Source organism: Lygodium microphyllum, chromosome 18 (genome assembly GCF_053477565.2).
Source record: "Lygodium microphyllum isolate KBCC chromosome 18, Lygodium_microphyllum_v1.1.10, whole genome shotgun sequence".
NCBI lineage: Eukaryota > Viridiplantae > Streptophyta > Polypodiopsida > Schizaeales > Lygodiaceae > Lygodium > Lygodium microphyllum.
Window position 1 is genome coordinate 19,973,148 of NC_141152.1, and position 15,291 is coordinate 19,988,438.

Sequence of the window (15,291 nt, forward strand, 5' to 3'; positions counted from 1 at the left end):
TCTTTTGCTTCATGTCGTGCAAGTCTTCTCTCTTGTTTTTTGTGCAAAAGTAGAGTTCTTTTGTTCCTTGGAACCTTCCGACACTCACTACACGCGCATACAGCATCCGATCTGTGCACCAGAAACCTTGGAATGCCCTTACAACTTGCACATTATCCAACACAAACGAAAGGATTTTTGTAATATTCTTAGACACCATGCCCATGGAGCTCTAAGATATCATGGAATGCCTATCCATGTGTGAGCAAAACCTACAATCAACCATGGGGCTTAGAAGTGTGTCTTACACCAATGAAATAGAGCCATTGTGTGAAAATGGCTCTGTCATACTACCCACTTGATCTACCTACATATCTATACTTAAGATTATATATGGCACATGTTATTGTAATGTGGAGAGAGAGAGAGAGAGGAGAGAGAGAGAGAGAGAGAGAGAGAGAGAGAGAGAGTGTGTGTGTGTGTGTGTGTGTGTACGTGTGTGTATGTGTTATGGACTAACTTGCAATGATACCTAAACTAAATTGTGGTATAAAGAAATGAATTAGTCAATAATATAATGTAGTTGAAATACAAATATCTCAAAATCTTTACTTGGGCAATGATGGCTAGTGTATGTATCATGACTTATAATAGCCTTAGCTAGACTTCTGGATAGTATGTGAGATTTATTTGAGGATTCCTTTTATGTATGGTCAACAATATTCCTACAATGCCTAACCATTTGTCTTTTCCCTAATTTGGATTCTTACTCTTAAGATGCTCACTACAAGAATAGTGGACTATGATCCCTTGCCTTTTTGTCAATCAAGCTATCGTTATCTTAACATTTGGTGCAATCTTCACTTAACATGTTTGAATATCTCCAGTATTGATCAATATCTATATAAATGTTAAGTATAGGACAAAGTGGAAAATCTTTCTATATACCCAATTTCTTTGAACTTTTCTTCACATGAATGGCAAAAGAGCCTTCATAACCTCAATATACTTTAGAAATATGGGTGAATAAAAAATTTCAAAGTTAAAACTCAACCTAAGTTCCAGCTTTCCAAAAAAATCACATATATATAAAATTTTGGCCAATTGGCAAATATTAGCCTCTAAAGAGAACAATGTCCTCCATTTAAGTTAACATTAAATGATTCGGTCAATTTGGTGAACATAGACTTTCATGCTCCAAACATTTCCTCCAAACTTGGGATTCTTGCCATGGAAAATTTGAAGTGGAGAGAATGTAGATTTAAGGATTCAAGAAGCTTGGACTAGAGCTTTGAAGGTGGTGGAATGATCTCTCTAGGTTTATTGATGTGGAAAGAAATATAAAAATGGAGCTCAGCTTTTGCCTAGGAGTGCTTAGGATGTAGCTTGAAGAATAGATTATGAACATTGGAGTGGCATTAAAGGTCAATTCTTCAATATCAACCAAAATCAAATGCATTATGAATTTTGAGTGGTCTTACTAGGATTCAATCCACACATAAATGCCACATATTGGAGTAGCATTAGAGGTCAATGCTTCAATATTATCAACCAAAATCAAATTCATTATGAATTTTGAGTAGTCTTACTAGGATTCAATCCACACATAAATGTCACATATTGGTAAGTGGTGAGTAGCACTTGATAAAGAAGTAGAAGTCCATATGGTTAGATCTTGGATATATCGAATGTAGATTTCATTTGAACCATGAAGGCTTCCTTGGAGTTCAACAAGATAAGATAGATAGCCTATTATTCAAGAAGTATAATTGATCAATGCCTGTTGACATCTTTTTAGCCCCTCTACTACAAATATTCCTCTATATTTGACAAAAAATATGTGCGTTTTACCAAATTTTCGAAACCCTTGCCATTTGAATCTTTCTTGATTCCAACACCTCCCAAAGTAGCTCCTCCTAGTTCTATGACTTAGTAATATTCTATTTAACCATATCTTTCTGCAATAAATGAGAGAGATGGATCAACTACAAGTCATTGATACCACATTAGGGGATGTTTTTAAAAAAGGCTATATAAGAAAAAAATTATGTTAGGAGTACTGGTTTGTAAGGTGGGTAAAGCTTAAAAAAGTAGCTCCCTTTTTGGAAAATTGAAATTGGAGAGGTGGGCTTGGTTACATTCATAAAATTTGAGTACAGTGTTAGATATTCTCTCTTTTCAAGAAGGTAATTTAGAAGGCAATTATTGAGTATCTTGGCATCAAAGCCTCCACAATCATCTACTTAAGCATTACCACTCACTTCACCACATAAAAAATCTTGTAGCAAAAACATGGGTTTCCTAAAAACTTGTCATGAATCTTTATTTTTTGGTATCAAAATGTCTCCCAAATGAATTTATAGCTAGAAAATTGGTTTTTAATCCATATTCTTTTCAAGTTAACCTAAAGTGTATATGTAGCACTGTACACACTAGAAAACTGTGTATACATTTATGATAAGAATAGATCTAGATATACAATGTATATTCTTTGAAAAATGCTCCATTTTTCCACATTTCATTTTATGGTTAAATCCAAACTCCTCCTATAGTTTCCCCCTACCTACTACATTTTTATGGGTAGTATGGGTGTTGAAACTTTACATACAAAAAACACTTCATTTTACAAAACTTTATGCATAAAAGGTGAAGAAAAGGAAATGAAGTAGATATTACTATAGGTTATCCACAGTATGCACAAGCAAGTTTGTTTATCTTTTTTACATGGCTAAGTTCCAAATTTACGTGATGTTCAGAAGTATTTCTAAGAACCGTTCGTTTGGACAACCTAATATAAAGATCCCCTCCTATTACGGAACAAGTCAACTACTCTATCAACTGCAGCTACATCTCGTGGGCTTAATGAGGGGGTGAGTCTATGGAGAGCTTGCACAATAGAATCTGAGGGAACATCATTTTCATCTAAGTAGTCTCTAGGTGAGCTAAGTGAAGAGAGCCTTGGTGTGTATATGCGTGGAGAGTCGAGGGATGAGGAATTATAAGGGTAAGGTGAGATAGGTTGTGCTATGCTTGGATGGTAAGCCCTTTGTTGGTACATGTGTGATGGTGGACTTAAAGGATACCTTTCATTGTAGGAATTTACTATCAAATCATCATCCTCATAGTCATACCATGTGCCATACGTGTCAGCACGTGGGGTAACAACTAGTTCTTGCCTTAAGGTTTGCATGGTAGTTGAATGAGGAACCTCATGTAGTATCTTTGCACAGGTTGGGTGTACATAAAACCTACAAATAGAGCATGTGTATGCCCAACCTCTACCATCACGTTGACAAAATTCACATGTGTATGAAGTGATTTCTTGGCGGCAAAGAAGTGTTAAAGGGTGCTCTGGATGCCTTGGATGTATGGGCTTGAGAGGAAGAGTTACACAGGATTGGTGAAGGTCAAAGTTGCATGACGTGCACCTATATACCATTCCTGAAGCAAGAGTCCCGCATCCATCACATTCACATGATCCTCTTAGTTCGCCTATTATGGGCACACAACAAGTAATGGATTAGATATTCATTGTGAAGAACTTCTAGTATAGTAATTTATCACAAACACAACTTCATACTACAAGTATAGCTCACTTTTTAAAAGAATCTAATAATCTTTGATAGGTTTTGGTGTAATCAATGGAGAGATGATGCATTTGCAACCAACTCAAATGAATCAAAAGAATGGCTTTATACTACATAAGGTGGATATAAGAAACTAATTTGAATCTACAATACAAATAGAACCATTGAACTAGATGAGTGGAAATGAATACATTCAAAAAATATGATCAACCATTGTCAAGAGAAGTGACAAATAGGATACCATGGCATAAGGGTATATTCTCTTATACTTCATAGAGTACCCCAAAGCTTCTTGAGTAAATTGATTTACACAAACTATACATTTGAACAAAATAGGGCCATTAACATTTTTTACAAATTTTGTTTTATGTTGAGCATTTGAGATCATTTTTTCATGTTGATATTGCCCTTATTAAATTCATATATACACACGTGTGCACATGGGTGCATGTGCATATGCGTGCATGTGTGTATGTGCATGCATGCACTACACACATATGTATACATGCATGTGTAAAATATGCGTATATGTTTGTGTATACATACAATATATTTACACACACATCTATAGAGTATTCTCACAATGCATGCAAATCCCTAATCAATGTACATTTGAATAGATTAGAATTTTTTGTGCAATTGCAAAGTAAGGCATTCCAAAATAAGTCCACATATGCATGCACACACACAAACACGACAAGGCAAAAGTTAGTTGATCCTATGAAAGATTTTTCACTATTACAATGTGTTAGACAGCAACAACTCCCCAATATTGTGCATTTTAGTGATCACAACATGAGTTTTATTGACTACTATCACTAAAAGGTCATAAGATGTATTTTACTTGGGCAACAAGTTTAACTTGACATGCTTGGAAAATCACTCTTGCAATGTTGTTTCCTAGTGTTTTTCAAGTAGCACTATTAAGTTATAAGCTTTCTGCTATAATCATCTCACTATAAAAGGGAAAATTTTGGAAGATGGAGGTGTGCTAAAGTTCTAAAGTGTCCTTTTGTCATTGTTTGGGGAAAACTAATATTGAATGGTGAGGCGTTGTGATTTATCACCTTACTTGGAAAGGAGGCTTAGTAAGAAGAACCTTCAACTTCATGCTTTTAAATTTTTGTATATATGTTTTTGTAGCATTGGCTTTTCTAGACAAGGGAAAGATATTTAATACAACCTATTCATTCTATGTAAGAGGTATAGTAATCTTTTGAATGTATAAGACATACATAAGCTTTCACTCAAAATCAATGATTTTATCATAGAAGTGGCCGGTGGTTTAATTCTAGAAGGAATACACAAGGGGTCTATCTAATTTCCAAAATTTAGGGGTGAGGTTCTAAAGTACCTTTTGAACACAAGTGGTATGCAACAGTTCCATGTACTAATCCCCTAAATTACCTATAGGGAAGGTGTTTTAAAAACTACCCTTCAAGCAAAAGTGCTATATAAGGGTTTCTTATAGAGATCTCCCTCATGAGATGTAGTACACAATGTTGTCACTATTACAATGAAAATCTTGAGAGATTTAGTACTTAACTTTGTAGCTATTAAAATGAAAATTCTAGGAGGATTGTGAATGGTAAAGAGAACCTTTGGAGGCCAAAGGCCAAAAGGCCGAAATTGAAATGTAGCCCAAAGGGCTTCACCCTTTGGCCTCCAAAGGTTGTTTATTTCGATGAATTGGAACATAACCCAAAGGCCGAAAGGCTAACACCTTTGAAGGTAGACCTCATTGTTACTGAAAAGCCCCCTCCCCACCCAAAAGGGGAAAAAAAAGGTCGCATAATCGAGGCTTGAACCCATAACCTCACATAGAGACACAATGTTCGTACCAAATCTCATGCAATGCCTCCTACCAATTGGGCCATTGCTCGCGGGGTAAGTTTGTATCTCGTGAAAGTTATTCATGAATATATATGTGCATCATATGGGTTCAAAATAAAGTATATTTTTAAAATATTATATATATATATATATATATTACATATAAAAAGCTGTAATATAAAAAGATTATTTATAGATTGAATAGAAAAAAGTTATATTTTATGTATGAAAATTTTACAAATAAAAATATTTATAAATAAGTCTTGAACACACGTGATGTACACAATATACATATAGTAACTTCCTCGAGGTTTGTGTGAATGGGTAAAAGGGCCTATTCACAAATGCTCAAAGGAGGACCCTATGCACAAATTACTAACGAGAAGTAGCTAAGTTTGGCAAGCTAGGTATGTGAATAATGGGAGTTCAAGAGTTCAAAACGAGAGATCAAGTGGTTCTAGGGTGGCTTACACTGGGTGGTGGGGTGTAGAGATTAGGATGAAGCCCAATGAAGCCCAACCACAAGTATTTTAAGAAATGGTTGCATTCAAAACAAATAAATAAATAAAAACAAACTATTATAGTATCATCAGAATACCGATTGCTGAAAGTAAATGAGAGAGAGAGAGAGAGAAATCTTTAACCGACGGAACGTCCACGGGCGACGTACCTACGCGCGAGCGAACCAGGACGTGAGGGTGGCTGACGTGGAGGAGGAAGCGCGGGGCGCGGACGCACAGTTGGCACAGGTCGAAGTCGCAGGAGCCGCAGCGGTAGGCGGACGCCATCAGCGGCTCGCCGCAGCCGTCGCATACGTGGCGGCCCGCCGGCCCCACCACCGCCTTGAGGTGCAGCGGGTGCTGGTAGTGCAACGGGTGCGTCTGCTGGCTTCCCACCCCCACGCACGACACGTGGAGGTCCAGCTGGCAGTCCCGGCAGTGGTACAGCGGCCCGCTGCCCCTCTCCCAGCACACGTGGCACACATAGTAGCCGTTCGGATAGGGCGGCGCGGCCAGCAGGGAGAGCGTGTGCACGTGGGCCGTCGATGCGCCGGGCATGATGGACGGTGAGGATGATCGGTGCCTGGTCGCTAGTGGCGACGATCTGCCGCCGGTGGTGACGCCATAGGAGGACCTTCTAACCAGCATATTGGTTGCTGAGCTTCACGCCCGGTATATTCCAGCCAGCATATGCCTCTCGTCTCTCGATAGACGCCTTAATGGATGTCTATGCTTTGCATGCTTCTCTACGCTTGCTTGATGCTAGCTTGCAATACTAGCCAGTTTGACGCGAGAGAGGGAGCTGGGAGGGAGGTAGCGAGCGAGGGAGGGAGGGTCGAGGGGTTTTTCTGATAGAGTAGAACGATCACAAGCTGTCTCAAGCCATCATATCTCAACGAAGCATCTTAGGGATCACAGGGTTGCCTTATGGCATATCTAAAAGAAACATCTTAGAGCATATCTAAAAGAATGAGAGCGAGGGCAGGTCCTGATGTATTTGTACGCATGCCTTTTCAAATAGATTCCCCTCACAAATTCACCGTAAGTGAGACAAAGAGCACGTGGTGAGGTGACCAAAAGGCCGTAGCTCAATTTCTACACCTCTACATTCGTTTGGTATTAGGATAAAAGAGAGAGAGCAAGATTTATGATCAGATCTCACTCCTAAGGATCTATAAAAGGATTGTTTATCATTAGGGCAGCCACTTGATTACACAACACACAAAGTGTGGCTGCGTGTGGGAGTGCGTGTGCACACACACATCTATGCACATATACCTGCATGCATTCTTGTGTGGTCATCACTAATGCATGTCTTCAACCTCTTCAACCAAGATAGAGAGGCAATACATGCATTGTTGATGAGAGAGTTGAGAGTGTTCGTGCCTTAAAAACATCTTAGAAATGGGTTGTCCAATTGGGTACATGCAAGTGCAAATAATGCGACACTTATCATTATCATTATGCTGAGATGTTCCTATCACTATCATTATGCTACAACAATTATGTTAGGATGATAACATAATGCCTCTCTATATTGATGAAGTTGGTTATATCATATGACATGATTGCCCTTCAAAGGCACACCAAGATGATTGGTAGTGATTTTATGCAAGTAGTGGCCTTGAAAGCTACGGTCCATAGATTTTCACCTTGCTAGGACATTATTGATGCCATGAGGCATATTCCACGGTGGATTCCGTGAGTTTTTTATTCCACGGTGGATTCCGTAAAACTATATTTATTTGTCGGGGCTCGTACACAAGGTGGATTCCTTGTGCGAGAAGTTGACAGATACGCATGTCCTTTTCAGGTATTATGTTAATTTAATGTGCATGTGGGTGATTCCACGACAGGTGATTCTACAAAATACATATTTAAATGAATGGATGTTTATGAGTTTAGAGAGCACTCGTATTAAATTAAGGTTAAGACGACAGAGTTTCAACCTATTTATTTATTTTGTAGCTAAAGACTGGTAGGTATTCACTTTTTTCGATTTAATTTTATTATTTTCTAACAATTGTGAATGCTTCAGTTGATGTGTAGAGCAAGCGGCGGTGGCGTTGGGAAGCACTGGGTGATAGCATGTATTCAGATTGCTTAGAAAAAATTATCATATTTTATGGACACGTGTCTTATCATTAAAGGCGTGGCGCTAATATTTATTTAGGCATGTTTATTAATTGATCAAATGCTTTAAAAATATTTACTATTTTGTATGCGCATGGGCGCTCGGTTTAAATATTTCATTATTGGACATTGTACTTGGGCACAATCCGACTGCCCAACTGCTTTATTCTTTATTTGGACAAAAGCAAACACAAAACCCAAAGCATGCTAATTGTAAAACTAGACTATTTTGAGCTTTGAGATGAATAAATTTATAAATACGTGCCTTGTGAAGCGCTCACACAAGGCATGGGGGGAGATTGTACCCAATTTGTCTCTTTTCTTCATGTCATGCAAATCTATCTTCTTGCTTTTTGAGCTTACCTAGAGTTCTTTTGTTCTTGGGGACCTTCCGACGCTCGCTACGTACACATCTAGCATCCAATTTGCGCACTAGTTATCATATGACTAGCCCCCCTATCATAAGGAGCTCCATGTGTCGATGGCTTTTTCCAACTCCTTTCAAACTATAATAGAAGGTTGTGAGATTAAGTAGCAAATGTTCTTGTGCTCTTTGCAAATGATACACGCAGGGAAAAACTTGAATCAACAAATAATCCATGCTCCTGATAGATTCCTTATGAGGCTACAGTAACTAATGAATCCTGTTTATGAGTTCTACATTGAAGAAAACACTTAATTTGTCACACTGACTCATGAAATACCAAACCCTATTGGTGCAAAACTTCATGGGTACTACACATTCGTTTTATGGGACCTCAATACGTGGGAGAATTCATATACCTTTGTTAGATATTGGAAGGAGTAATACTTGGGCCTTAAAGATTAGACATGAATGTGTTAAAACCCTTAGCAAGTGAGAAATTGTATGAAATAAGGACTATCTACCTAGCTTATAGGCACAAACCATTAAACAAGTGCAATGACTCCCTTAGTCAATTCATATTCCACAAGGTTTATGCCTTCAAGAACTAATCCGTAGCCTTAAAATTCTAGCTGCATTGACATTTTACACCCTTCTACATTATGCATAACATCATATCATCCCACCTATATATAAATCTTTAGTAGTCAAGCTATTGAATCGACATTAGCGAGCTAGATTCATGGTTTAGACGCATGGACTTTTTAGGATGTTCTATCAAGTCCGTAATGAGTATCTGTCAAGTGTATTAATGGTTCCAAGAATTTGAAGTGAAAAGGGTTCAAGAAACTACTAGCTAGGTATGTCAACTTTGTACCAATCAACTCATACATAATAGCTAGTGTGTACTTTACCATGTCTCCCATCATGGCCCATGATGTGTCTTTTATTCAAAGAATGTGTGCAATAGGGGGCACATGCTATAATTTATCAATATACTGAGATCTTAGTGATCCATCATCATAAGACAACATGTGCACCTTGAACTAGAATATTCAAAAAGCTTTGTGTGAAAGCACATAATCAAGGGAAATTATGACCTGATTGAGGGCTAGGACACGCGAGTGTACATCATTCATAAGGACTCTTACGATGGCAATGGTAATTATGGAATATTAGGGTGACATTACCGTGCAATTTGTATAAACATTGTTGGATGAAGGTGTGAAGATGATGATTAGGGAGACAAATAATTCCTAGGGAAAGAGCAAGAAGTGTCAATCACAGTCCCTCTCGAGAGCACTTTGCAAGATTCCCACTAAAGGCGAGCGAGGCAAGTTGCCTTAGAAGAAGGGAGTGACATCCACGTCAAATATACCGATCGGTGCCCTTCCAAACTAAAGCTTCTTTTCAAGAACGTGCGTCGTAAGATACTTTGGCGCTTTTTCCCTTTCACGGCGCACAGCCTTAATCCTGTTCTTAAGAACTCCTCAATCTCGTTACCAGAAGGTTCGATGCCACCAGACGACACAAAACCATTATTTGATCACGCACCCACTATCTTGTGTAATGCGAAATTACTCAAAACTAGTTAATTCCTCTTATTTCCTAGTTATAACCAGGAAAATTTATGCCCAATAATTCTACCACATAAAACTTCAAAGAATCCTACATATAACTACTTCTCCAGCGAAATGACTCGAAACCAGTACATTCCTCTTATTGGCTTGTTATAGCTAGGAAATTTATGCCCAATAATTTTACTACATACAACTTCAAAGAGCCCTCCATATAACTAGGAGATTTATAAGCTTTTCCATACATTAATATTTTTATATATAGTAAAATGCTATCTTTCTAACAGATAGACCCCTTTACCATATAATAAAGCCATTCTAACTACGAAGGATATTAGTTTATGTATAAAAGCTAGCAAAATTTAGCATAGTTCTAGTAAACTAAGATATTTCCGACGCTCTCACTTGCCAATGAAATGCCCCTTGGAGCCACTCAGCAGAATGGAACTTGCAATTACATCCAACACAACCAATAATCGTACCAACAACTGAGCTACCAAAATGCACTGCATTTTTCTTAAAAATGGCTACAATATTTTATTTATTAAAGAAACTTCATTCTCAAAAAACACTTACTGCAACAATTGGTAAATTGGTTGTAATTATGTATTTTCCCTCTTCTTTCTACCATAAATATTTATAAAAAAGCTAGAACTCTGTCTCTCATGAAAATCATGAATGGAAATTTCAATTTGTGCTTGAGGGAAATGGATTGAAATAGTATAGGAGAGAGAAAATTATAAAGTAAACTTTTACACAACGATCACAAGACTATTTGAGCCGTTTTATGGTAAATCACTATGGTGAATTGTGCTTGGTTTTACTATGCATAGTAGCGCTTTGTTATCTTACTTTGCCTTAATGGCCATAACAACTTGATTGAAAGTAAGCTAGTAACTAAACATTCTATTGTGATATGTATAAAACATACCTTTGTTGGATAGCTATGTCCTTTTTATGATAAATACATTATAATGTAGGAGTCTTTGGAGTGAAATAATATCCTTAAAATAAAACAACTTAATATTTTCTTCGTACATATGTAGAAGCTCATAATTTGCAATTCCTTTGTAAAAAGTTACTAGTGTTCCATAAACTTGCATTAGAGGATACGAAAGGCTCGCATGATCTTAAGTTTTGGTTGATAAGTGGAAGTTGTGGAACTTATACTTCTCTAAATTTATGTTCCTAGGCCCAAAATAGTTCGTATGAGCTTAATCATTTCATATAAAGTGTAGGTTGTGGATCTTGGTGTTTCTAGAACTTATGTTTCTAGATTCAAAAGCTTCTAAGCCCTTACTATCAAGTTTAGGGAAGTGCTAATGTTATAGTCTACAAAGGTCATCATTGTTCCATATCTTTGTGCTTGAACATCTCAAACTTGCAAAAGAAAGAATAAAGATAAATTCAATGGGAGTTGAACCCTAAACAAATTTTTTTGTGTTGAGGATTTCATTTGCACAATTTAAAAGACACATTGGTGTAGAGAGATGTGTGATTGCCCCTAAAAGGCAATCATGCATCTCTCTCTCTCTCTCTCTCTCTCTCTCTCTCTCTCTCTCTCTCTCTCTCTCTCTCTCTCTCTCTCTCTCTATCTAAGAGCACATCCTTCAATTCCACATACATACATGCATAGCTCACACATACACATGCAAGTATGTTATCAATAACATTTAAAACTTAAAGATCAAAAGTGAGAGGATTCACATGTCAAAATAAAAAGTAGACTCTACTTTTACCTCATCTATTAGCCTTCCATATTTCTATCTAGTATGTGTTTTGTTTGTTCTAAGATCCTTGAGGGAAAACCATTAAAGGAAGTCCAAAATTGATTGCAACAAACTATTCATCTACGATGGTTGAATAAGACACAACAAATTTTTTGTTTGTTGAGTCAAACATCTAGACCATTATGGAGATCCATTTGGGATAACTACAACTATTCCTATTGTCCTTGAAGAGTTGATTACACTTATGAAAGGATATATCAACACCCAATCATCGGGTTGCTTATTGAAATATCAATGTGTTAGTGTTAAGTGTTCATAGCAACATATACTTGAGTATGTATTTATCAACAAGACTTGCGTGTGTTTGGGTTGGGATATACATGCCAGTGAGACCATAGCCATTGTTGAGAGAGAGAGAGAGAGGGAGAGAGAGAGAGAGATGCAACAAAGACATATAGAATCAATTAGTTATACTAGGACATGGATATGATGAGACAGGACTTGAGAAATGTGTACTTTTGGATACATTGCAATGACAAGGTGAGTGTTTTCAATTGAGAAGGTCAAAGAAACTTGCACTTTCACTATAGGTAGAGAATGAAAACCTACATGTTATTCTTGTTACTACATTATGTTCTAATTTAAGAGGAAGTTGTCTATCACATCTATGATGGGTTGCATGTAGTTGTTGCTATAATTGATCAACATGATATTGTGTAGTAAGGTAAGCATTGGAATGCTACTAACAAACTACTTGATCCTAAATCAATAGAGTTAAAGGCATAGAGGTCATGGATCACAACTTCAACATAATAATAAGCCTCCAACTCATTATCAATCTCATACACCTTGATTATTATAAATGTTGCAAAAAACTCTCAAGGCTACTATACATTTGATTCAATAAAGAATGATAATGTAAACATTTTGATTATCAACCATACCCATTCTTTTTTTTAAAAGCTTGGAGAGAGAGAGAGAGAGAGAGAGAGAGAGAACATGAATGTGGTGATACAAATGATCAATTGTACTAGGAAAAGGATGTGATGATCTTGGGTAAGTTACTCATGAATATATGTGTGCATCATGTGGGTTCAAAACACCCAAGGTGATGATGGACTTAAACAACATGTTTAGCATATGTTGCAATGAGAGGATGAGCGTATTAAATTGTTGAAGGCAAAAAATTTGCAATTGCAACTACTACAATAGATGATTGATGGATCAATACTACAATAGATAGAAAAGGGAGAGTTGACTAATGTTCTTATTGCAATATATTTTGGCAATCTTACATCATAAATGGGTTGCAAGTCATTGTTACTATTAAGACAAGCTTCAAAAACTTACAAATAAATGAGATGAATGCAATACATCAGACATGCATTAACTATTGGGTAGAATGGCTATACTTGAAATTATCTTTGCATGTTGCCTTCAATAGTTAGCTAGGTTGTTATATTCATGAGGGGGAGGATGTTCAACAACTCTATCTAGTTGCACGAATTCGAATTAGTCTATTGTCCAATGGCATCAACCATGCATCTATGATAGCTTAGAATGTTTATCATTAGTCTATTGTCCATGGCATCAACTCATGGGGCTCTTGGGCTTTTCAATGGTCTCTAAGGTTGCCTTTGCTTTGTCAGTATCAACAATATTTTTGATAAATTTTCACAATTTTCATCATGGCTTTAAAAGCTAATCACTTTTCAATGTATCATGTACACCATTTTTAAGGATACACTAAGACAATAGCTTGAGGTATTTGTTGACATATTTTTTTGCCCACTCCAGTTATGAGGAGCACCTTGAGAAACTTCAATTAGTCTTTGAAATGTGTGGCTAGTATCAACTCTCATTAAAACCCTTGAAATGCTAATTCTAGGCTAAGAATGACATCCTTCTAGGCCATATAGTATCCAAGTATACCATTGTGACTAACCTTTAAGGATCACAGTGATAATGGATCTCCCACCCCCCACCAACCTCAAGGACATTCACTATTTTTAAGGATATACCCTCGACTGAGTACAATTGGCACCTTATCTTGAACGACATCTTAATATTGAGAACTATTTATAAGCTATGGGTTATCTAGGAATGAAGTGATGAATGCCAAGCTTCATATGAAGCATTGAAGAATACTTTTATGATTTCCCTAATCTTACAAGCCCTAAAGTGGAATATACCTTTAATGTGCAAATCAATACTTCAAGAAGTGACATTGGTGCTATGTTGTGACAACTTGATAGACATAATATGGATTTTCTTATGAGTCTTTCTAGTAGACAAGTCTCACTAAAGTGGAAATAAACTAGTCAACAATGAAAATAGAAGAGTTAGTATGGTGTATGCCATCAAGAAGTCTTGCCATTACTTATTGGCTACCCTATTCACCTTTTTCGTAGACCAGCAATCACTTTAATATTTGATAAACAAACCCTGTGCTACAAGATGCGTTACTCAACAAGTTCTATTTCTATTGAAGTTTAATTTTTCAGTGGTTGTGTGCAAAGAAGTCATATTTTATTAGCAATCGTCTATCTCATATTACTACTATGGTGATGAAGAAGCTATTGGGATTTACCTTAATCTCTTTGATGCCCATTATTTTGTTCATTTACCAGAAGCCCAAGTATTTAAGATAGGCCTCACACCCCATTGGGTGGGCACATACCATTAACATAAACTTTCTCCCTACAAGCTTTAACAGTACGACAATGACTCTTAGTAGTCTAGGATCAAAGGATTCTCTCATAATTCCACTCATTTACCTTTGCATCCAATTGACCATCACTAAGGTTGTGACTGACAGATGCATTCATTAATAGCCTACTAATGCCAAGTTCAATCCCTATGGAGGCCAGCTACCCTATTTGTTGTTAAGAAAGTGTATAATAAAATTGATGGTTGAGACTGAAAGCATTTCAACTCTTTTCTATATTTTACTAAATAGAGAAGATGTTGGAACCAAAATACTACTTGCATGCCTATTTAAATATCTCAAGGATTGTAATGTCAATTACATTGATAAGCACATCCATTTGAAATTCATTGGTGCATGGGATATCTTAGCTTCTAATCTCGAAGATCTAACTCTTGGACCCATGCAAGTTACTAAACCCACCTCACCACCCCAACAATCTATTCACACAATTGAAACTTCTCTCCTTGCACAATTTCTAACCACTCAAGCTTAGTATCAACAATTGGTGAGTACCAATAACACACCTCTTTGAATGTAGTGGTGGCGGAATGCTTACATTACTGCCCCTTCTTGATAGAAGGACCATAAATATAAACACAATCATCACAAGATATGTATGATACCCTCGATGGTACCCAATGCCCTATTATGTTCCCAAGGGTACTATCAAGGTTATAGATATCTTTGGTTCCCTAAGTAGACTATGCCCTTTTAATTATACCACTAGAAGCCATTGCCTTCTTCTACATAGGCTAGCACAAAGCATTAAAAAATGGGAAGCATAGTTGCAATGGTGTTATGTCACTACTTTATTTAAAGAAAAACCATACGAAGTCTAAGACAAGCTAACATCGCCAACCAAGTCCCAAGAAACATCT

General features: G+C 37.0%; 1 protein-coding gene across 1 annotated transcript; it reads right to left on the reverse strand.

Moving 5' to 3' along the window:
* Positions 1-2,626: 2,626 nt before the first annotated feature.
* LOC148020651 (uncharacterized) lies at positions 2,627-6,990 on the reverse strand. Its single transcript, XM_087698454.1, has 2 exons — positions 6,070-6,990; positions 2,627-3,471 (listed from the first exon to the last, which is right to left on the reverse strand). The coding sequence occupies exons 1-2, from the start codon at positions 6,545-6,547 to the stop codon at positions 2,768-2,770; spliced, it is 1,182 nt and encodes a 393-aa protein (XP_087554580.1). The 5' UTR covers positions 6,548-6,990; the 3' UTR covers positions 2,627-2,767.
* Positions 6,991-15,291: the final 8,301 nt, after the last annotated feature.

Bases quoted from the DNA above. Each gene is read 5' to 3' on its own strand.
- LOC148020651 (XM_087698454.1), bottom strand. From the start codon at position 6,547: ATGCTGGTTAGAAGGTCCTCCTATGGCGTCACCACCGGCGGCAGATCG. The intron at 3,472-6,069 runs GTACGTCGCCCG...TGCCCATAATAG, and splicing joins CCTGGTTCGCTCGCGCGTAG to GCGAACTAAGAGGATCATGT.